The sequence below is a fragment of the Tursiops truncatus genome, chromosome X (assembly GCF_011762595.2).
Source record: "Tursiops truncatus isolate mTurTru1 chromosome X, mTurTru1.mat.Y, whole genome shotgun sequence".
Classification (NCBI taxonomy): Eukaryota; Metazoa; Chordata; class Mammalia; order Artiodactyla; family Delphinidae; genus Tursiops; species Tursiops truncatus.
Window position 1 is genome coordinate 3,972,437 of NC_047055.1, and position 22,716 is coordinate 3,995,152.

The window sequence follows — 22,716 nt, forward strand, 5'->3', positions numbered from 1 at the left end:
ATACTATCGAAAATATTGTCTAAAAAAAACCCACTTGTGGTTCTTAGTCTCATCTATAAAACGACCCCCCAAAAAAACCCAAAACAAACAAAAAACCCCTAAAAAACCAAGCCTATCAATTTTATAAGGTTGTGGGGAGGCTAAATAGTACAGAGTTTGGCACATATGCCCCCAATAAATATCTCCCTTTCTTCCATTCAGGGACCAAGGGGGTTGAAAGTACATGGTCTGGCTTTAGATAGATGCGAGGATAGAAATAGGGAATAAAGTCAGAGGCAACTCTTAAGTCTAAATATCGCCTGAGATGTAACAAAATGAATTGAGCTAGTTGTTTCCCTAATTGTGAGTCACTGTATAGCTGGTAACAGGAGAGTGCGTCTGACCTCTCAGCTTGCAGGCCCACCATCATCTGCCAACACGGACTGAGGTGTGGTAGCAGCATCATAGCCTCCCCAGATGTCCACATCCTAATGCCTGGAACCTGTTGTGTTACCTTACACAGCAAGGGGGCATTAAGGTTGCTGATTCTCTGACTCTGAGGTGGGGAGAGCAGCCTAGGTTATCCAGAGGGGCCCAATATAATCACCAAGGTCCTTTTTTCCTTTTTCTTTTTTTGGCCACGCGGGGAATCTTAGTTCCCCGACCAGGAATCAAACCTGTGCCCCCTGCAGTGGAAGCGTGGCGTCATAACCACCGGACTGCCAGGGGAGTCCGCTAGGGTCCTTTAAATGTCAACAAGGGAGGCGGAAGAGTCAGAGTTGAGAGATTTGAAGGTGCTGTGCTGCTGGCTTTAGACACAGAGGAAGCGTCCACGACTCCGGGAAAGCAGGCGGCCACTAGAGGCTGGAAAAGGCAAGGAAAGGATTCGCCTCTAGAGCTGCCAGAAGGAACGCAGCCCTGCTGACACCTTGACTTTAGGCCAGGGAGGCTAATTTAAGACTTTGGACCTCCAGAACTGTAAGAGAATAAATGTGTGGGGAAGATAATAAATCAGCACTAAGTTTGTGGTGATTTCTCACAGCAGAAACAGGAAACTAACACACGAGGGCCAATGCCATCTTCTACCATAAATATTGTATGTGCATACGTGAGGAAAATGTGTTTCTGACAAGGGCTGTTTGACTTGTACGGATCTTCGAGAACGTGCAGTGCATACCCTCACTGAGCAGGTGGACACTAAAGCCTCCTCCCGGGCCTCTCGAGGGGGTGCTGGGAGGGCCTCACGTCTTCCAGCCAAGAAGCAGGTCCAGAGCCCAGACGGGAACCCAGGTCCCCACCCGTCCCGACCAGGGTTCTTTCTAATACAGGTTTGTGACATAAAGCTCCCGAAATGAGATGAACAACTTTCTTTTGTAATTTATGTGGACTGCACCGTGGAACAGTCCATTTCAGAAGCACATACGTATTAACCACTATAAATGAATAAGCCGTGTTCTCCGTAACTACTAGAAAAACAAACTAAATCTTAATGGTCATGTCTAAACATTTTAGCTACCTTACATGGTTTAAATACTAAGCATTTAGCTACCCTACATGGTTTAAATACGTTATCACCTTTGCTTTTAAATGACGAATTACTGCAAATAAGGAATAAACCGTATCTGAATCTGAGCCTCATGAGGAAATGAGACTACTTTGTTTTGCTGATCTTTCATCTTCCAGATATGTTTAATACAAAAGACTTTACTAATAATTCCTTAACTAAGTTATAAATCTAACAGTAGATGCCAGAGTATTAGACTCATTTCAAAAATTGGTATTCCGGCAGCATGCTTTAGTGATTCTGTGAACCTAAAAGAATTTGACTGCAATCTATTTCAACCATTAGGTTTTCCTGCGGATGTGCTAATCCTCGTTCTTGTTTGTGCTGCATGCTGCATATATTTATTTCCTTTGGGTGTCCCCAGATTTTACTTTAATGGCCACCAATGGCTATGTCCTCCAGTCAGAGGTGTATATACCCTGTAATCAATTCCTGTATTTTAAGAGCATTCCCCTTATATAGTCCTGCCTTTGCCTAATGCTCCCAAATGCCACATGAGCTGTCCACATGACTGACAGCTGCATTCTGTAGAGGGCTGCAAGTGATGAGATACTGGTCAACAGATTTTCAAACTTTTGAGTATTATTCCTTCCCCAAAACTGTAAGGAGAAGCTTTGCTGCATTATCAAAAATAGATCAGAAAGTACTATGACTATAGTTAGGAAAAACCTGTTATACTATCAGAAATAGATATGATTCCAACTTACTGGAAGGGCTGTCCCAGGAAGAGATTATTCTATTTCATTGCAGAAGGCAAAGCTAAGGCTATTCAGTGGGAATGCAAGAGAGGCAGAATTCAGTTCGATGCCTGCATACGTTTGTTTCAATGCTCTGGGACTTCGGGCAAGTCAATGAACCCCTGCAGCAACAATGCCCTCCACGGTTGAAAAACAGGGATAATAGAACACCACGTGGCCACGAGGGCGCAGTGAGGGTGAAACATAGCCGTGTCTGAAGAAGAACCTTGGAGAGCATTTCAAATACTCATAGTTTTAAAAGAGATACTTACTCTTTTAAGAGTCCTATTGGGATTTTTAAAAAATGGTAAGTTTACTAGTATAACTATTTAGCGTTCTTAGGACACACGTAGATGAATTTCCAGTTAGCCGCATTTGAAGAATTTTAATAATTCTTACCTAAAGAGACATCGAGTATGACTTGTTTCAACCAGTCTCTTAATCTCCCTTAATGTCAACTGCTGTGTTCTCCATCCGGAGTCTGAAAGTCTTGCGTCTCTGCAGCCCAGCACTTTTGTGAAAGCTATCCCTACTTTAATAAAGACAGCTGTGGCCTGACATAGGGAACAGGCTTGTGGTTGCCCAAGGGGGAGAGGGGATGGGGGAGGGAGGGATTGGGAGTTTGGGATTAGCAGATTCAAAGTATTACATATAGAATAGATAAACAACAAGGTCCTACTGTATAGCACAGGGAACTATATTCAATATCCTATGAATATCCTATGATTTATCCTATGATAAACCATAATGGAAAATATGAAAAAGAATATATATATATATTTATAACTGAATCACTTTGCTGTACAGCAGAAATTAACACAACATTGTAAATCAACTATACTTCAATAAAATACATTTTAAAAAATGAAGGTAGCTGTGGCTTAAAATCTGCATTGTTAATGTACTTAAATTTCCAATATTGTTGGGACTTGGGGAGAGCCCTATACAAGGTTGCTAGTAAGATAAAGGGCATGTGAAGTAGATCCAGGAAGAGCAAGTAAGATGGGCAACATGCACATTTAAGACACATACACAGTTACAGCCCTGGGAATAGAGTGCAATGTTTAGTTAATATATTTATTACAGCAGGTCTTTAGTCATTATTGCCATGAAACATTTGTCATGAAATTTCACAAAATCCTTTCAGCTATTAGTATTAGCTTTTTTTCTTTTCATGGAGTGACACTTTGTTAATTTATGAAATATTTACAGCGTTTACAAAAAGCAAGAGACTGTCTAAAAAATTTCTTATACATACAAAATTTATACATTTATACTACTGCATTTGAGATGTCTTATTTGGTAGACCATTAAGCTATGACATAAAATAATTTACAAAGATATATTTAATCTCTCTTAATTCACTGAAAACAAAACCATATTAGCTATAAATAGTCCTTTACAAATCACTGTAGAACACATTAATTGTTTTTTAACTGTAGCCTTAACTTTTACAAATATACTGACTAAATGAATTAGTTCAGATATCAAATAGAACTGCACTTGAAATTGCATTTAATACTACAAAAAAAAAAAAACCTGAAAAAGCAAACCGCTGGGTACTTCAAGTAAAAATTTGTAGAACCAGTTTTTATGCACGCCTGGGTGGGGAGGGGTGTCGAACACCACTGAAATTGAAATGCATAAACACCATACTTTCAAGAATACGCTCAACAAATGTACATCTGCGGCTTTTATTTCAAAGGATGCTGCTCTAGCGACAGCTCACACATCCAAGATGGTCAACCCGACACTTTGGCAGATCAGCTAGTTTGACTAGAGCAACGTTTGCGAAAACATTCACATAAGCAGCATAATGCATCCGACATCTTCAAACAGTGCTATAGAAGGGGTTTCTACCACCTGAAAATAGGTCAGAATCCTAGGCAAGCTCATGAAAGAACTTAGGAAACAGAACTGGCAATGTTAAAAACAATCAAATCATATTTAACTGGGCGTTATCAGTTTTTTTTAAATATAAAAATATGCTTCTCTTGGGGAAAATACTTCATATTCCAAAATTTCAAAATGATGGAAAGCTCATCTACACAGCTATTTGTCCTTAAGTCATCACACTTACGATGGTATGAAATTTGGCAATTATTTAAACACCTTGCTTGTGGATTATGCCTTGGAAGCTGAGCTCAATTTGGTTTTGGCAGGAACACACATCTTTCACATTTGGGTTCCTTTTAGATCACCCTAAGCAACTACTGTAAGCAGTTCGAGGTAAATCCATTTCACAAACATATATTCTTTCCCCTTTAGTTAAAAATGTTGTTCCAATGAGGCCCACAAGATACATATTGTACACATAGTATTTCTGAAGAGGTAAATATAATTTAAATATTATCTTTCAAAAACTGCTTCTGGAAGGTATCAGGATTTTCCAAAACCCCATCTGGGCTCCTTTCTTCCAATTGCCGTGTAGACACTGTAGTTTTCTTGCAATATGTATTCTAGAAGGCACATGTTCAAGAGTTTAAGATTATGTTAGTTCAAGTTCTACATGGAGGCAAATATTTTAACCTACTCTGTACAGAGGCCCCGAATGAAAGTCAGCTATTTCCTTTATTAGAAGTGAGTCTGCACGTGGGGCATCATTTGCGAAGGACTAGAAGGTGAGGTCGAGGGATCGGAAAGCTTGGGAGAGTTGGCGAGCTGCAGCTCCTCAAGTCGCTTTATGTACTCGTCGCGCAAGGCCAAGAGCTCCATGTAGCGCTGCTCCACCGGATTTGGCTGCTGGAAAGAAGCACAGATGTGAGTTCCCACTTTCCGCCACCATGACACGCCTGTGCCCCACATCTGCTGCGGCTGCCGCTTTCTGAACAAACTCACTCGTTGTGGGTTAACACACATCACTTCCTTCAATACTGCGTAATTTACAAATACAGAAAAGCACAAAGATTAATTAAAAAACACCCAGCTATTTGCCACCAAGAAATAACTCACGTACACATATCCACACACATGCGTCAGCATCTTTTTAAAATGCATCAACCCAGGCACAGCTCCGGGCTCCTGTGTCACCTGTCCCTGCTGCCCGCTTTCACTCCCAGAGGCAACAACTCTTCTCAGGTTGGCATGCAGCCTTCCTTCCCGAGCAGACTTGTGACACTTTTCCTCTCAATGAATATCCAGAAACAAAGTACACCATTCTTCTCTATTTGGTGAAAATTTACATCAATGGTGGTATTCTGTACTTATCGACCGACATTGTGATCCGACTCTTTTTCTCAAGCGGATCCCAGTTGAATTCGTTGAATGAATAAACCACAGCTGATCTATCCATTCCCAATAGTGGGATATTCCCCACTATTATAAGCGACGCCGGGCCATCTTTGGACACATCTCCTCAGACTTGTATGTGAATGTTTCTCGAAGGAATTTTCCTGGTGGGTGAGGAAGGAACTGCTGGAGAGGACAGTATGGTCTTTTCAACTTTACTAGATGCTGCCCAATTGTTGTCTGAGGTGGGGAGATGACCTTATGCTCCCACCAGTGGCATCTGGTGATTCCTGTAGCTCTACATCCTCATTAGAACTTAGCAACGTAAGAGAAAGAGTTTTTGCCAATCTGATGAGTATAACATGGTATCTCATGGTAGCTTTAGTTTGCATCGCTCTGCCTTAGCACATCTTTTCACGTGCATGGCTGAAAGCAGTGGCTCTGACGGGCAGCCTAGTGTGAATCTCCAGTCTGCCTCTTAACAGCTGTGTAACAACTCTCTGGGCGCCTCCATTTCCCTATCTGTCAAATGGGAATAAAACCAGCCCAGACCACAGGGTTGTCGTGAGACTGAAGTTAGTCAATACAGTCTGTTCTGGTACAACACTGATGTCTTTGATTGATAAATAGGGGACTGATGGCAGTACAAAGGTAGAAGTTACACCAAAACACAATGAGATTCTCCCTGGTACCAAGTACCAATTTAATACTTGGTACTTTTATTTAATATCCCTGGGATGTTAATTGTTTAAACTTTTGTATTGAGACAGAAATTACATACAGTGATGCAAACAAATCTTTAAAAAATGTTCGGCTCAATGAATCTTTGCATACATATACACTAATGTAATCACCACCCAGGCCAAAATATACAACAGAACAGACCCTAGACTCCCTTGCCAACATGTTAAGGTTCTGAAGTGATCAAGGGCAAGCTTCTAGAAAGCTTGAGCAATATATGAGGACATTAAGAAAAAAGCTGAAAGTCTACAGAAGTGCCTTCCTTTATGGCTGTGGCTTCTAGAACTGTCCTGCTTTCCACTGCATTAAGCTATCTGCTGAAGCTGCGAGTACCAACAAGGAAGTTGAGAAGATGCTACGCTGATGAAGAAGGCTATACCCTGGATCTGAGTTGTACTGGTCAGAATGGTCTGTATCAGAGGCAGATGCTCTCCAGGACCTGCATCTCAGAGAAGGGGGCAGGAGCCCTGGGGTTTAAGACTGTGTATGAGTTTCCTGTGGCTGCCATAACAAATGAACATCAACTTGATGGTTTAAAACAACAGAAATTTATTTTCTCACAGTTCTGCAGGGCAGAAAGCCCCAAATCAGGCTGTCAGCAGGGCCACACTCCCTTTACAGGCTCTAGGGGAGGAGCCTTCCTTGCCTCTTCTAGCTTCTGGCAGCTCTAGGTTTCCTTGGCTTGTGGCCACATCACTCCAATCATTCTCTGTTTTTACACGGCCTCATCCTGTCTCTCAAATCTTCCTCTCTTCTCTTATGAGGACACGTACCATTGGATTTAGGGCCTGACTAAATCCAGAAGGATCTCATTTTGAGATCCTGAACTTAATTATATCCTTAAAGACCCTTTTTCCAAATAAGGTCACATTGACAGGTTCCAAGTGGATGTGTCGTTCGGAGGCCACCATTCAACCCACTACGGGCTGCCAAGGCCTGATTGCTGCTTTCATCAGCGCTCTGGTTACAGAGGTGCACGGGTTTGGAGTGGTCTCCTCCTACCTCCTAGCCCCATCCCTCTTGTTAAGTCCCTGTTCTTTTTACTGCATGACTTTGCAGAATGTAAGGTTTTTTCCAAAATGCGTATTGGCATTAGAACAGGAATGCTTGGTAGAGCACCTGACACCCAGTAAGTGCTGCGCACTGCCCGTTAATATCCTTTGCCCATTTTTCTCTGAATGTGCTCCACCGAGGGCCGGACACTGCTCTAGGTGCTCAGGGTACATCAGTGAACAAAGGAGGCCCAAATGCCCACTTTTATGGTGCTTCTCTTCCAGCAGGGGGAGACAAACAACGAAGACAACCCTGTGAGGTACATAGGACGTGGAAGGTGATGAGGCCTACGGAAAAGGAGAGAGCAGGGTGAGAGGGACGGGGACACGCTGGTTACACTCTCAACGGGGAGGCGACCAAGCAGATGCTTGCGTGTCTTGAGGCTGAGCAGGGAGCCCAGTGTGGCCAAATCAGGGTGTGCGGGCACGAGTCTTCGGTGGAGAGGCCGGGAGGTCAGAGGGGTCAGGCATGGCGTGGGGGCCACACAAGGCCTCAGAGGTCTGAGGCTTTGGGCCTTGGGCTTTGACCCCGGGGGAGGCGAGCGGCTGCCTGGACAGTGCTGAGGAGAGGAGTGCTGGCATCTGGGGGGTATATTTCACAAGGAGCACTTTGGCTGCCGTGTTGAGAACACACTAGAAGGAAGCAGGCTGAGAATCTGAGAGTCCAGCTGGAAGGCTCTGCAGCAACGCACAGCCCCAGGCTCGGAGGCTGGACAGGTTTCTGAAGGCCGAGCCCAGCAGGCTCTCCTGACAGCCTGGGATGAGAGAGCAGGGAGACGAGGATGACTGGAAAACGGAAGCTCACCTGTGGTGACACGAGCGTTTGCTGGGGATGGTATGTTCACAGCCTCGACTGTGCTCATAGTGTCACAGGTATAGACACGTGTGAAAACCCACCGCACTGCACACTTGGAACGTGTACAGATTACTACATGTCAATTATACCTCAATGAAGCTGTTGTTTTAAAGTGGGCAGGCGGGAGGATGAGTGTAAGGTTTCTGGGCAGGGCGTGTAGGATGGAGCTGCCGAGTGCTGCGATGAGGAAACCCGCGGGAGGAGCAGGTTCGGGGAACGGGAGGTCTGTGTGGACGTGTGACATCTGCTGTGTCAGGACCACTTACCAGTAAACATTTACCACCAACAGTCCATCCTTTCCCCTCCGCCACCTTCTCACCCTCCCCAGTCTCCGAACCTCCATGCTCTGTTTCTGGCCTTGGCTATTTTGAAAACCTCTCTTTCCCATATGACTGTCAGAATCTGTTTGTTATTGTACCAGCAAGTACAATTAAGACAAGACAAATAAATGAGAGGTAACACAATCATTTTTGCCGATGACGAGGCTATAGAGTTAGAAAACTATTAGAAATAAGACAATTCTATCTAGTAATGCGTACAAAATATGTAGAAGTCATTAGTCTATAAACAAACAAAACCAATTTAGAGGATATAATAGAAGGAAAGAGTGCATTTGTGACAGTGTATCAAAGGACACAATGATGAGAAATGAAATTCGTAGTCAAGTGACTATAAATCCCACACCTCGACGTCTCCCTTGGGGAATGAAGCATGAAGTTCTAACTTTTCTATCAGAAATGACTTAAACCCCACCCACGTAAGCCTGTGAATGTCTGTCCTCGTTGTGATCCTAAGCAAAATGGGAACGGCCCGGGGCAACTCTGGTTCACAGCCACGTGGAGTGCAGAGGTCCCCAAAGGACAATACGCGACTCACCAGCAGCCGAAGGTCCCACGCAGGTTTACGTGACTAAATTATCCTTAGGCTTTCAGCATGAGCAACTTCCTCATATTACATAAAAGTACCAAGTTTGCTTATTCATTGCTTGTCAAATGTAAGCATCGGTCTGATAGTTTACCACAGTCACTGCCTGTATACCAACTGGGCCACACAACTGAGTAATGGCTTCAGTGGTTAAGGATATTCTTTTAGGTCTACATTATATAATTTGCAAAGTCCTGTGTGATTGGATTGTAATCTATTTCTGTATGAAATAATGTCCAGCATAAGATCTTTCGGGAAACCTGATGCACTTCATTCACACTTCCGTTTCCACATTTCTCCTCGATTGTTTATCATCATCGGCTTACGTTCCTGGGTGCCCCTGCCAGTCTGGGAGCTCCTTGTGGGCAGAGACCACCTCTTCTTAATTTCTGGGTCCCCCCAGTGCCTGACGCATGGGAACGCTCAGTACTCGGTAGATGAAAACACAAGATGCCGAGCGACAACAAAGACGCGTGTAGGACCCTTGACGTTCAGAAAATCTATATAGAAAGGGTAAGCTATTTTCTTCGGGTAAATGTCACAGATCCTAAAACACACCAATCAGTGTCTCAAAATAAAAACCTCAATCAAACAAATATGCATTCCTACCCGGCCCAGTTCCATTTTGCTAAGAGAGAACAAGGGGGAGAACAAGGGGGAGAAACACATCACAGTAAGTTCTGCCAGTGATGTCCCTGCAAACTTGACTTGTCACACAATTGTCATTACCTTCGTATATCATAAATGAATTGCTCTAAATGCCTGCAATTACAAGAATTTCTCCAAGTACAAATGGGTGACGGGAGATTATAGAATCTGTACAGAAATTGTCAACATTTTCTAAAAAACAATGGTTTTTTAAAAAGCCATGATAAATGCAGAAAAGGTGAAATTTATAGGACAAACAGTGCTCATCTATATTTTTTAATCAGAAAAGGAACACACCCCATGTAACACTGCTTAGAACCCTGTAAAAATTCCCATTTCCTCTTTACTTGATATTCCAAATGCCGGAGCTACGCTAAAGGCATTCCCTCTGTGTGCTTCTCAAATCCCAAACTAAACAAGTGTATGTTCTCAAGCCCTGGAATCTGTTCACTTTCCAAAAGACTACACATTTCAACCATTACGAAATTGCAAAAGGCTTTCATGCAAGCAAGCAGAGACCTTGAAACAAGAGGGCCAGCTTAAACGTGCATTTCCCCAGTGGGAAGAGAGAGCACACACACACTGGCGTGTGGCCAGCTGCCAGAGTGGAATAAACAAACCGAGGGCCAGACTGAGCACCGGGCCCTGCTGTTGCCCGACTACTTGTAGTGGGATTAAAGCTGCTGCTTACGCAAGACTGGCCTGGGACTGCAGGAAAACGTGCAAACCTTTACAGAGAGCAACCGCAAATATTGACTATTTAGAGCACTTAGAACAAATGGCTCAGTGGACATACTTCTGAGCCCTCACAAACAGGCTGGACTTTCCTTCTGAGCTTGGATGCAGTGAGGCTGGGAGAAGGGAAAGCCTGACTGTGCCTTTAATAAAATGTGCAGTCTTTCGCTTCAAAAGTCACCATCGCCACGCTGGACCGAGAAATGGCCAAATGACTGTACTATCCTGTGACAGATCAATTATCTCTACTTTAGAAGTAAAGACCTTCAGTAAAGAGCACTCTCATATTAGCTGACAAGTACATACACCTGAACAGAGAGTAGAAAATGTTCCTTTTCCTTAAAGGACCATCTCAGTCCAGTCGCTGGAAAGAACCTTCTTATGATGTCTAACAACTTACAGTGATTAAAGAAAATCCTTGACAATCAAAACTCAGAAATTTTCCAGAGCTTTAAAATAGTTTACATCTTAGTAAAAATAAAAAATGTATTATTCATGTTGTCAGGAAAAATGTAAGTTTAACACCAATCAAAATAAATGGTTTAGTGGGTCTTCCCTGGTGGCACAGTGGTTAAGAATCTGCCTGCCAATGCAGGGGACACGGGTTTGAGCCCTGGTCTGGGAAGATCCCCCACGCCGCGGAGTAACTATGCCCGTGCGCCACAACTACCGAGCCTGTGCTCTAGAGCCCACGAGCCACAACTACTGAGCCCGTGAGCCACAACTACTGAAGCCCACGCTCCTAGAGCCCATGCTCCACAACAAGAGAAACCACTGCAATGAGAAGCCTGCGCACCGCAACAAAAGAGTAGCCCCCACTCGCTGCAAGTAGAGAAAGCCCGCGTGCAGCAACGAAGACCCAACGCAGCCAAAAATAATAAATTAATTAAATTAATTTAAAAAATAAATGGTTTAGTAATTAACAATTTTTAACTAAAGTTGTGTTTAAAAGCAAGTGTCACGGATGAATGGATAAAGAAGATGTGGCACATATATACAATGGAATATTACTCAGCCATAAAAAGAAACGAAATTGAGTTATTTGTAGTGAGGTGGATGGACCTAGAGTCTGTCATACAGAGTGAAGTAAGTCAGAAAGAGAAAAACAAATACCGTATGCTAACACATATATATGGAATCTAAAAAAAAATGGTTATGAAGAACCTAGGGGCAGGATGGGAATAAAGACGCAGATCTACTAGAGAATGGACTTGAGGACACAGGGAAGGGGAAGGGTAAGCTGGGACGAAGCGAGAGAGTGGCATGGACATATATACACTACCAAATGTAAAAGAGATAGCTAGTGGGAAGCAGCCACATAGCACAGGGAGATCAGCTCGGTGCTTTGTGACCACCTAGAGGGGTGGGATAGGGAGGGTGAGAGGGAGGGAGACACAAGAGGGAAGAGATATGGGAACATATGTATATGTATAACTGATTCACTTTGTTATAACGCAGAAACTAACACACCATTGTAAAGCAATTATACTCCAATAAAGATGTTTAAAAAAACCCATTAAAAACAGATGCTTAGTCAATAAAATAGTTGAGCCAAGTGGACTCAAAAAATAAAAAAATGAAAGCAAGTGTCATCTTTTAGTCTGCTATCTTTCCTTTCGTAATATTTTTGAAAAGCCACAAAAAAGAACGAAATAATGCCATTTGCAGCAACATGGATGGACCCAGAGATTGTCCATACTGAGTGAAATAAGACACAGAAAGACAAATATCATATGATATAGCTTGTAAGTGGAATCTTAAAAAAGGGTATAAACGAACTTAGTTATAAAACAGAAGTAGAGTCACAGATGTAGAAAATAAACTTATGGTCACCAGGGGGAAAGGTGGGGGGAGGGATAAACTGGGAGACTGGGAGTGACATATACACACTACTATATATAAAGTAGATAACTAATAAAGACCTACTGTATAGCACAGGGAACTCTACTCAGTGCTCTGTGATGGCCTATATGGGAGAAGAATCTAAAAAAGAGTGGATACAGGTATATGTATAACAGATTCACTTTGCTGTACACCTGAAACTAACACTACATTGTAGATCAACTATACCCCAATAAAAATTTAAAATAAAATAAAAATTAATAAAAACGTACTACATAACATTATTTAAGTCCAGAAGTGGTACTCAGTCGACATCACTATAGTTCACGATGCTACTTCACTTACTTGTTGCTTGATTCTGGGGTTCCATCTAATGTAGTAATTCACCCAAAGTTCCAAGTGACGCATACTGGCAACTGGATATAAAACTCGATTGATTTCTTTAGTGTAGAAGGGATTTTTGAATTTGTCTTTATTACTGTTTATCAGCGACCATAAAGAAACAGTTCTTTCTGTAACTTTCTAGAGGAAAGAGAAAGTAGAAAGCCTAAGTAAAAACACACCCTGGTACACAAACCATTTTGCAGGTTGCGGCGATACAGCTGAGCATCAACTTGAATCACACATGTACATTATCCCCATAATAGCTCAAAAAGCCTTCTGCACCTGCGAGTGCCGAGCACCACTTCCCAATATTTGCATAGATAATGGCTTGAGAGCCACTGTTTCTGCCTGAAGAGAGAGGGGAAGGATGCTCTAACATTAAATGCAACTCACTGACCTAAGAAGACTATTCCTGGCTAGGGAAAACATTTATGAACAGATGGGCAGTACGCTCTTTTGAATTCAGCAGCAAGAAAAATTATCATAAGATCTCGCTGACTTTTTCCATTTTTGTGTTTGTTAGAACTACAAAATCTCAACCTGTATCTACTTGACAGCAGGCATCTAGACAAAGCGCTATGTTAATCAAACATCCAGATGTTTAATGCATCATGCCAGTATCCAGATATTTGAAACACGTGGATAACTGACTTCACTGAATCTTCAGTTTTCAGTCTGGTGTCCATCATCTCATACAGATATTCACATCTTCACTGTTTTTTAATTATAGATTTTTACCCATTTTGATCCTAAGTAGAGGAAAATCAAAACTTGGGAAATAAAAGTACAAATATTAAAATTACTGAAGGCAGAATTGGAAACTCTTCCTAGTAATGACATCAAGAAGAAAGGACCAGTAAGCTAAAACTGGAAGCTGAAAAGAACAGCTTGAAATAGTGACTGAAGAAATTTTTTGAACATACACGTTTCGTGCATGTGAACGGTAATAATAGCAGCATAATTTTGCCTTCCTTGGGATCCACCTAAAACTTCACTTGTCCCTTTCTGATTCCACAGTCTACACTGCCTTGTGTTTATTGGCATGCTTGTTTTTATTTTTATACATACACACAGTTGATTTAAAGTCAAACAGCTTGACAAGGTTTGTTATGAAAAAAGTAGTCTCTCACCTTTCTCCCCCAAGCAACTGTGTTTGATTTTTAAAATTGATTTGGTTATTTGGTACTTACCTCCACCCCCGTGAGAAACACCCTTTTCTTGTTACTTGTTGACTATAAAGTTACAGGCATTAACTGCTGACACTGCCACAGCGAGAACGTTCCTCCCCATCCTGCTGTGCTCGCACCTTCTACCCTGCCTCAGACCCCCAGTTTACAGCGTTGCTCTGGTTAGATCCATGTTTAGGGTTTAGATTGCTATGACTCAGCAAATGCTATTCCCAAGTAAGTCATGTCTTTTCGACTCTGATTTCTTTTCCTGTTCAATTTCTGTTTTTGTTTTCCTTTAATTTAACAGCTGTCTATTCTGCTTGCTTACTTCTCTTGGCATCTATCACTCATTCAACCCCAAACTCTTCCTCCAATGTCTTTAAAACTCTGATCAGGACACTCAGCACATCTGGAGTCCCCAGGTGCATCCTGGGAGGAAGGAGCTGCCCCGGCCGCCCCCGCGCCATGCACCCAGCTCTCGTTCAGGAAGTCTCTTCTGTTTCGCCCTCTGAGGCTTCCCTCTGGCCTCTCTGTGCTGGAGCTCCTAGCTTCCTGAACTCCATGCAGTCTTCTTTCTTGATGCCACGTGTGTCTGAGGACACGTTTGGTCTACTTCACGTCTGGTTGACAGTTGGGTGGCGAGAGGATTCTAGGTTGAAACCATTTTCCTTTAAAATTCGGAAGGCAATGCTCCGCTGACTTCTACTTTCCAATATTGCTGCTGAAGAATTCAGTCTTCCTTATTTCTGTTTCTTTGCAAATAACCTACTCTTCTTCTCTTTGGGAGCCTGATCTCCTAGTTTTCTTATCTCCATTTCCTACCTGTCTCTATGCCCTACTTTTTGGGAGACTTTCACCCTCATCTTACAACTCTTCTGCTGAATTTTAGATTTCTATTGATAGCACATTTTTTTAAATTAATTAATTTCTTTTTGGCTGCGTTGGGTCTTTGTTGCTGCGTGCAGGCTTTCTCTAGTTGTGGTGAGTGGGGGCTACTCTTTGTTGCAGCGCACCAGCTTCTCATTGCGGTGGCTTCTCTTGTTGCAGAGCACGGGCTCTAGGCACAAGGGCTTCAGTAGTTGTGGTGCACGGGCTTAGTTGCTCCGCGGCATGTGGGATCCTCCCCGTCCAGGGCTCAAACCCGTGTTCCCTGCATTGGCAGGTGGATTCTTAACCACTGCACCACCAGGGAAGTCCCTTATAGCATGTTTTTAATTTCAAGTTTTCTTATCTCTAAACGTTCTTTCGAAATAATATCCTGTTATTATTTCATGGTACCAATATTTTCCTATCTTTCTTGGGATATTAACTGATAGCTTCCTGTCTAGGTTTCTCCCCACCCTACATGGTAACTATTTTCTCCACGCTGTTTTATTTCCCTCCCGCTTGTTGCTATTATGTAAGCTCTGAAGTCATGCGGCTTGGCAACTTGAGCTTCACCATGGGGAACCCTAGCTGTTGGTAATCTTCAGGTCCTTCTTCTTGGGCTAGTCAGTTTCTCTAGAGATGATTCCTTCTTTTTTTTTTTTTTTTCCAAATTGAAGTGTCGTTCACGTACCATAAAAAAAACGTACCATTTTAAAGTCTACAATTCACTGGCTTTTAGTACTTTCCCAATGTTGTCCAACTGCCACCTCTATGAAGCTCTAAGACATTTTCATCATCCCCAAGGGAAACCCTGTACACATTAAGAAGTCACTCCCCATTCTCCCCTCCCTCCAGCCCGTCAACCACAAATCTGCTTTCTGTCTCTATGGACTTGTTTTTCTGGAAGTTTCATATAGATGAAATCATACAATATGTGCCTTTTTTGTGTCTGGCTCCTTTCACTTAGCATGTTTTCAAGGTTCATCCATTTGTGGCATGGCTCAGAACGTCATTCCTTTTGATGGCTGAATAATATTCCACTGAATGGATAGACCACATTTAGTTCATCTATTCATCAGCTGATGGACAGTGGGGTTGTTGACGTCTTTTAGCTATTCTGAGTAGGGCTGCCGTGAACATCTGTGTCTAAGTTTTTGTTTCAACCCCTGTTTTCATTCCTCTTGGGTACATGCCACTAGCAACATCCAAGGGTTCCATTTCCTCCCCATCCTTGCCAACAGGCTCTCACCTGAAAGATAAGGACCTGCTGCCAGAATGCTGGGAGTGAGCAGGCGGCATGGGCTGGGCCTTTCACAGACCAGCTCTTCCCATTCACCTCATCCCCTGAGGACACTCAGGTCCCCAGCCCGGATACCTACTCTCACCCTCTCTCGAGAAGAAACCTCTGTCCTTAACTCCAGAGACAAGTGGAGGTGATCTGGGGAAGCTACCTGCTCATTCTAAACAGACCCTCAGGTTATCTTTTTTGTTTTTTCCCTTCAGGTTATCGTACCCTTCCCTCTTTGTCCCATACGCTGGAACACCCTTGCCCCAGAACCCCTGAGTCATATGGGGTTGCTGTGATGCAAAGTGGCCTGGTTCTTGGCTTCCCCACTGCTGGTTTGCGAGTCACTTTTCTCAAGTAAAGTTATTTCCCACTTATCTACTTAGTTTCCAGCTTCCAAGTTTGTTGCTGTGTCTCCTTCCTTATTTCCCCCTGTTCTTGTGGGTTTATGCCTTTTAAAAAAAAATTTCCCTTATTGACATTTTTATGGCATTTTGGGAGGGTGACCTTGCATGCCTTTAACAGCCATTCCTACTCTAATAGCTAAGATATGGAAGCAACCTAACTGTCCATCAACAGATGACTGGATAAAGAAGATGTGCTAGGGGCTTCCCTGGTGGCACAGTGGTTAAGAATCCACCTGCCAATGCAGGGGACACGGGTTCGATCCCTGGCCCGGTAAGATCCCACATGCCGTGGAGCAACGAAGCCTGTGCGCCACAACTACTGAGCCTGCGCTCTAGAGCCGGTGAGCCACAACTACTGAGTCCACGTGCCACAACTACTAAAGCCCGCGCACCTAGAGCCTGTGCTCCGCAACAAGAGAAGCCACTGCAATGAGAAGCCCGTGCACTGCAATGAAGAGTAGCCCCCGCTCGCCACAACTAGAGAAAAGCCCGCATGCAGCAACGAAGACTCAATGCAGCCAAAAATAAAATAAATAAAAATAAATTTTAAAAAAAGAAGAAGATGTGCTATGTATATACAATGGAATATTACTCAGCCATTAAAGAATGAAATAATGCCATTTGCAGCAACACGGATGGACCTGGAGGGTATTATACTAAGTGAAATAAGTCAGACAGAGAATGACAAATACTGTATGTGTCCACTTATGTGAGGAATCTATAAAGCAAAAGTGAGCAAATGTAACAAAACAGAAACAGACTCACCAATAGAGAGAACGAACTAGTGGTTACTAGCGGGGAGAGGGAAGGTGGGAGGGGCAAGATGGGGTGGGGGATTAAGACGTACAAACTACTAGGTATAAAATAAACAAGCTATAAGGATGTGTAGCACAGGGAAATATAGCTGTTATTTTGTAATAACTTTAAATGGAGTATAATCTATAAAACTATTGAATCACTGTGTTGTACACCTGAAACTTATACAATATTGTAATCATCTATACCTCAACAAAAAAGTCATTCCTACTCCCTGAAGGCAAAGTCAATGTCTTACCCCTGAAATAAACACGATACACTCAATAACCCCTGGTTGAAGTGAAAACGCCCAAGCTTGGGGTACAGAATGAGAAACTTTGCATTAACCACAAACCAAGCTATCAAATTCTTTGTTATTTCACAGCAGACTAAACACGTTTTGGTGAGTCTTTAGCTAAAAAGATGTTAAAGATGTTAAAACACTCACCTGTTTCTCTCGAGCGGACTCACAGTTGTATAAGAAAGTACCAAAGCGGCAACTGTACAGATGATCCAAAATTATAATCAAAAACCGTTCATTGAACTCAAAAGCTGTAGGGAACTAGACGAAAACAAACAAGCAAACAACGCATGAAAACTTGGGGCTGATCTCACACAGAGCCGAAAAGAGGTGCATAAATGCTCCAGGAGGACAGCTGAGGCTGTGGTCTGCAGCGTGCTACAGCTCACCTGTTGGTGCTTTGCACAGGGCTGAAGAGCTTAACTGAGCATCAAGTAAAGGAACAAAGAGGGAAAAAGGGAAAATAAGCCCATTTTCTGGGCTCTCCTGAGCGTACAGGACACACAGGATGGTTTAATTATTTACGGTAGTCTAAGGTAGCAGACTCGCCTACACACGAATGCCAGTGTAGGATGAACTGGAAAAGACGACTTGCTATTGTCAATTATGCGGCTCCTCCACCAGCAGAGAGAGTACAGTTAAATAGTAAAATTTTAAAACGTTATTATGAAAAATCCCAGTCAATATAAATAGTAGTGAGAATAAAAAAAGTGAACCCCGTGTACCCATCACCCGGCTTCAACAGTTATCTGCACGTGGCCAAACTTGTTGCATCTCTATCCCTACCCTGTGTTACTCTGAGGCAAATCCCAGATATTACATCAAAATATTTCAACATTAAGTCAGATGTATTTTCATCCTAATATCTCTTACCTGTTTTGACATCTGCCATACACAATCAACAAACTGGAGAAAAATAGGAGATCGGTCAGCGTCGGCGTGGTTTTTATCGCCATGACCTATTCTCTGAAAGGAAGTGATGATTTGTTTTAATCTCTGGGTACAAAACTGAGGAAGCATATTACTCACAAAGTGTGACAATCACAACTCGGCAATCTGCATTCTAAACGCCAAGCTTCCCAGAGAGTGAATAGTATTTTTTTTTCCCATGGCAATACAGAAAATAACGTATGGTTTCAAAATAATGGAAATTAAGTATATAAACTTCTATAATATATCAATACAAACTGAGAAAGCATCATGATGCTATGTGAACGTGACAACTATTTTATCCGATTGGAATTTCGTACAAGTCGTGGGCAGCTGCAGGTAGAGTTAAGTTACCAGTTGCTAAGGGACCAATCCCAAAGTTTCAAGTCTTGAAACCATGTCCAAAAGGGTGTGATTATTATAATTAAAAGTTCTCTAAAAAAAAAAAAGGTTCTTTCTCAAAAACAAGACAAAAACCTCACCATTTATTCATTTACTAAACAATGACTCTTTCTACTTGACGATGCTATTCACACTACTTGTGAAATTCAGATGAAGGCTACAAGGCTACACAGCAGTGTTTCTGAAACTGTCTATGGATTCTCTTCATGAGAACCATGTGGGGAACTTGTTCAAAATGCTTATTCAAAGGGTGCCTGGAAACAAGACACCCTTTTAATAGGAAATTTAATTTTAATAGGCTCTTTAGGAAAATAGGAAATATGAATTTTAATAGGTTCTTTTGGTTTTCAAAATGTCTATCAGAGAATAGTAAAAGCCTCAACAAAAAGTCTAGCATTTCTACAAAATATTTGGCTCTAATAGTTATAATATTAGTTGAGAAAGGAATATCTTCCTTCTTTTGCACAATTTCAATTTAAACACTTTTTGTATTACTTTCAAGCGAAACTATTAATAGTGCAGATGGACAAACATGTCTCCTAAAAAGACTGGCTAAACCCAAGGCGTCACACATTTTCAAACCTGCAGAGTGTTTTTCATTACACTCCTCAGATTTTCTTTTTAAAAGGAAATCACTGGTTTCACAAATAGTTTTTTTAATCCCAGATGGTGGTGATCAGACATTTAAAAAACTAGCTTTATTGTTTACTTACAGATGCGAATTTGTGTCCAAAACTGATCCATTCTTTTTGGACCAATATTTCAAAGCCCTCGATGCTCCGGTAATAACTGTCCAACATCAGCATGGCCAGGGACGTCAGCTGGGCAGTCCTGTCCCATCCGTCGCTGCAGTGCACCACCACCGAGCTCTTCCCTGAAGAAACCCTGTCTGCGACCTGGATGGCTCCCGTCAAAACGAGCTGCCAAAGAAAAACATGCGAGTCAGTAGCGAGCTGGAAGGGACTGCTTGAATTTGAACTGATAGCTTTTAGCCCTAGTTAAAGTTCGTTTTAAAATACTATTAATGTCTAGAACAGAAAGAGTTCTGAAAACGGAAGGCCAGAAGCTGCAGGGTCTGTTGCTTTTCCTCTAAAGAAACTGCCTTCGAATGCAAGTAGGTATTAAAAAACAAGACAAATACACGAAAACCAAACCGCATTTCAAGCTTTCTTTCACATATGTGATTGTACGAGTTCACTAGGGCTGTCGTAACAAAGTCACACAGACTGGGTGGCTTAAATGACAGAAATGTATTATCTCCCAGTTCTGGAGGCTGGAAGCCCAAGATCAAGGTGTGGGCAGGGTCACGCTCCCTCTGAAGGCTCTAGGGAAGGACCTGATCCAGGCCCATCTCAAAGCTTCTGGTAGTTCCTTGCCTTCTGGCAGCATAACTCCAATCTTCAGATGGTATTTTCCCTGAGCATGTATCTGTGTCCAAATTTCCCCTTTTCATAAGGACACCAGCCTTATCGAATGAAGGGTCCACCCTACTCCGGTCAGACCTCACCTTAACCAATCACATCTGCAGTGACCCTGTTTGCAAATAAGGTCACACCCTAAGGTACTGGGGGTCAGGACGTCAACATATAAACTTTGGGAGGACACAATGCAACCAATAACAGTGATCACGTTAGAAAAATCACTGGCCCAAGAGGTCCAGTCTAGACCTTAAAGGCATGATACAATGGAAATCACCTTCTGGCCTTTAAATCGACAAGATATGAACCCTTATGTGGCTCATAAATTGCGGAATCCTCACCTGCAGATAAACTGACAGCCTCTAGTAGAAATCTGAGACCTAGCAGTGACTAAATGTATGCGTACGAAGAGCTACTGCTCTGACGGCATTTTTTGATGATTTAAGTATTTACAGAAGTACACTTTACAAACAGTAGAATTTACCTGTAAGTGTACACTTCGATATGGTTTAATACACTTATACAGTTTTGCGGCCATCACCACCATCCAGTGGCAGAGCAGTTCTATTACCCAAGATAGTTCCGGGTGCCAATCCCTGTTCCCACCCTCAGCCCCAGACAACCAATGATTTGCTTTCTGTCTCTACAGTTTTGCCTTTACTAGAAATTTCACAGAAATGGAATTCTACAGTAGCTGGTCTTTTGTGCCTGGCTTCTTTCACTCAGCATAATGTTTTCGAGGTTCATCCATGTTGTAGCCTGTACTGGTTAGGCTCCATGACCAAAGGGCTGGGTTTGAAACCTCATTCTATTTTTAACATGTCTCACCTTGAGCCAATCACATAACTGTGGTTCTTTTCTTGCTCAAGTGAGGAGTGAATGGTACCCCCAACCAGTATATTCACCTTTTCAGACCTGTGTAGTTATTTCCTTTAAAAAATTAAACACACCTATGCAGTGGTTAAGAATCCATCTGCCAATGCAGGGGACACGGGTTCGAGCCCTGGTCCAGGAAGATCCCACATGCCGCGGAGCAACTAAGCCCGTGAGCCACAACTACTGAGCCCACACGCTGCAATTAGTGAAGCCTGTGAGCTCTACAGCCCGTGCTCTGCAACAAGAGAAGTGACCGCAATGAGAAGCCCGCGCACCGCAACAAAGAGCAGCCCCCGCTCACCACAAGTAGAGAAAGCCCGCACACAGCAACAAAGACCCAAAGCAGCCAAAAAATAAATTAATAATAATAAAAAAAATTTAAACCCACCTAAACTGTATCTTTTTGCTTTGTCTACAAAAGCCCTTGAAGAGCCATTCTCAAAATCTACAGAAAAGTTATAAAGGTACTACAGAAGGTTCCCATATACTCGACCCAATTTCCCCTATTATTGACATCTTAGAATAGTATGGTACATCTGTCACAACTATGAACCAATATAGATATATTATTAAATTATTAATAAACTTAATTTTAATGAAGGCCATGCTTTATTCAGATTTCCTTAGTTTTTACCTAATGTTCTCTTATTCTAGTCCAGAATCCTATCCACGATACCATATTACATTTAGTTGTCACAATTAGATCTTTTGCAATTCATTTTTGAGGATGATAAACTATGAAAAAAACCCCGAAAGTTCGAGAGACTGACTAAAATTATAACTCCTGTCAAGTTGGAAAATAAATTTTGACTAGAAAACACTCTATCTTCAGAATCCACCTATTTAAGGTTGGCTTTTTGTTTGTTTATAGAACTAAATGGTGGCTTCTAAAATTGTTAGTTCCCTCACATAACTTCAAGTACTTTTTTTTTAAATTATTATTTATTTTATCTATTTATTTTTGGCTGTGTTGGGTCTTTGTTGCTGCGCATGGGCTTTCTCTAGTTGCAGCGAGCGGGGGCTACTCTTCGTTGCGGTGCATGGGCTTCTCATTGCAGTGGCTTCTCTTGTTGTGGAGCATGGGCTCTAGGCGTGCAGGCTTCAGTAGTTGTGGCACAAGGGCTCAGTAGTTGTGACTCATGGGCTCTAGAACGCAGGCTCAGTAGTTGTGGCACACGGGCTTAGTTGCTCCACGGCATGTGGGATCTTCCCGGGCCAGGGATCGAACCTCTGTCCCCTGCATTGGCAGGCGGATTCTTAACCACTGCGCCACCAGGGAAGTCCCAACTTCAAGTACTTTTAAAAGAATGGAGGTTTTTGATGCCTCTATCAAGATGAAGGATTGAATATAATAAAAACACAAAACTCATTCTTTAAACAAAGTCAATTTGAGGTAAGTTTCAATAAAAACAATTGCTCTAGGTTCTTGAGGGTCATACCCAGTAATGGTTCAATAATAAATTATCTACTCCTAAATAAACCTGGGTGAAAGCCTCAACTACTTGCTATTGACGAGTTGGAAAGTGACATCTCTACAAACTCTAAAAAATATTCTGGAGATAATATTGTGAAATCT

General features: G+C 42.3%; 1 protein-coding gene across 10 annotated transcripts in view; it reads right to left on the reverse strand.

Moving 5' to 3' along the window:
* Positions 1-3,331: 3,331 nt before the first annotated feature.
* Positions 3,332-22,716, reverse strand: part of MTM1 (myotubularin 1) — a 98,597-nt gene continuing 79,212 nt past the window's right edge. For 9 of the 10 annotated variants that reach the window (XM_019939286.3, XM_019939287.3, XM_073798773.1 and 6 more), the window contains 5 exons: positions 19,560-19,766; positions 18,388-18,480; positions 17,662-17,775; positions 12,652-12,828; positions 3,332-5,022 (listed from right to left, as the gene is read on the reverse strand). In XM_019939286.3, the coding sequence (XP_019794845.1) occupies positions 4,855-5,022; positions 12,652-12,828; positions 17,662-17,775; positions 18,388-18,480; positions 19,560-19,766 (759 nt within the window). In that variant the 3' untranslated portion in view covers positions 3,332-4,854. The remainder of the gene's footprint in view (positions 5,023-12,651; positions 12,829-17,661; positions 17,776-18,387; positions 18,481-19,559; positions 19,767-22,716) is intronic. The other variant, XM_033849262.2, reaches the window with a different exon arrangement.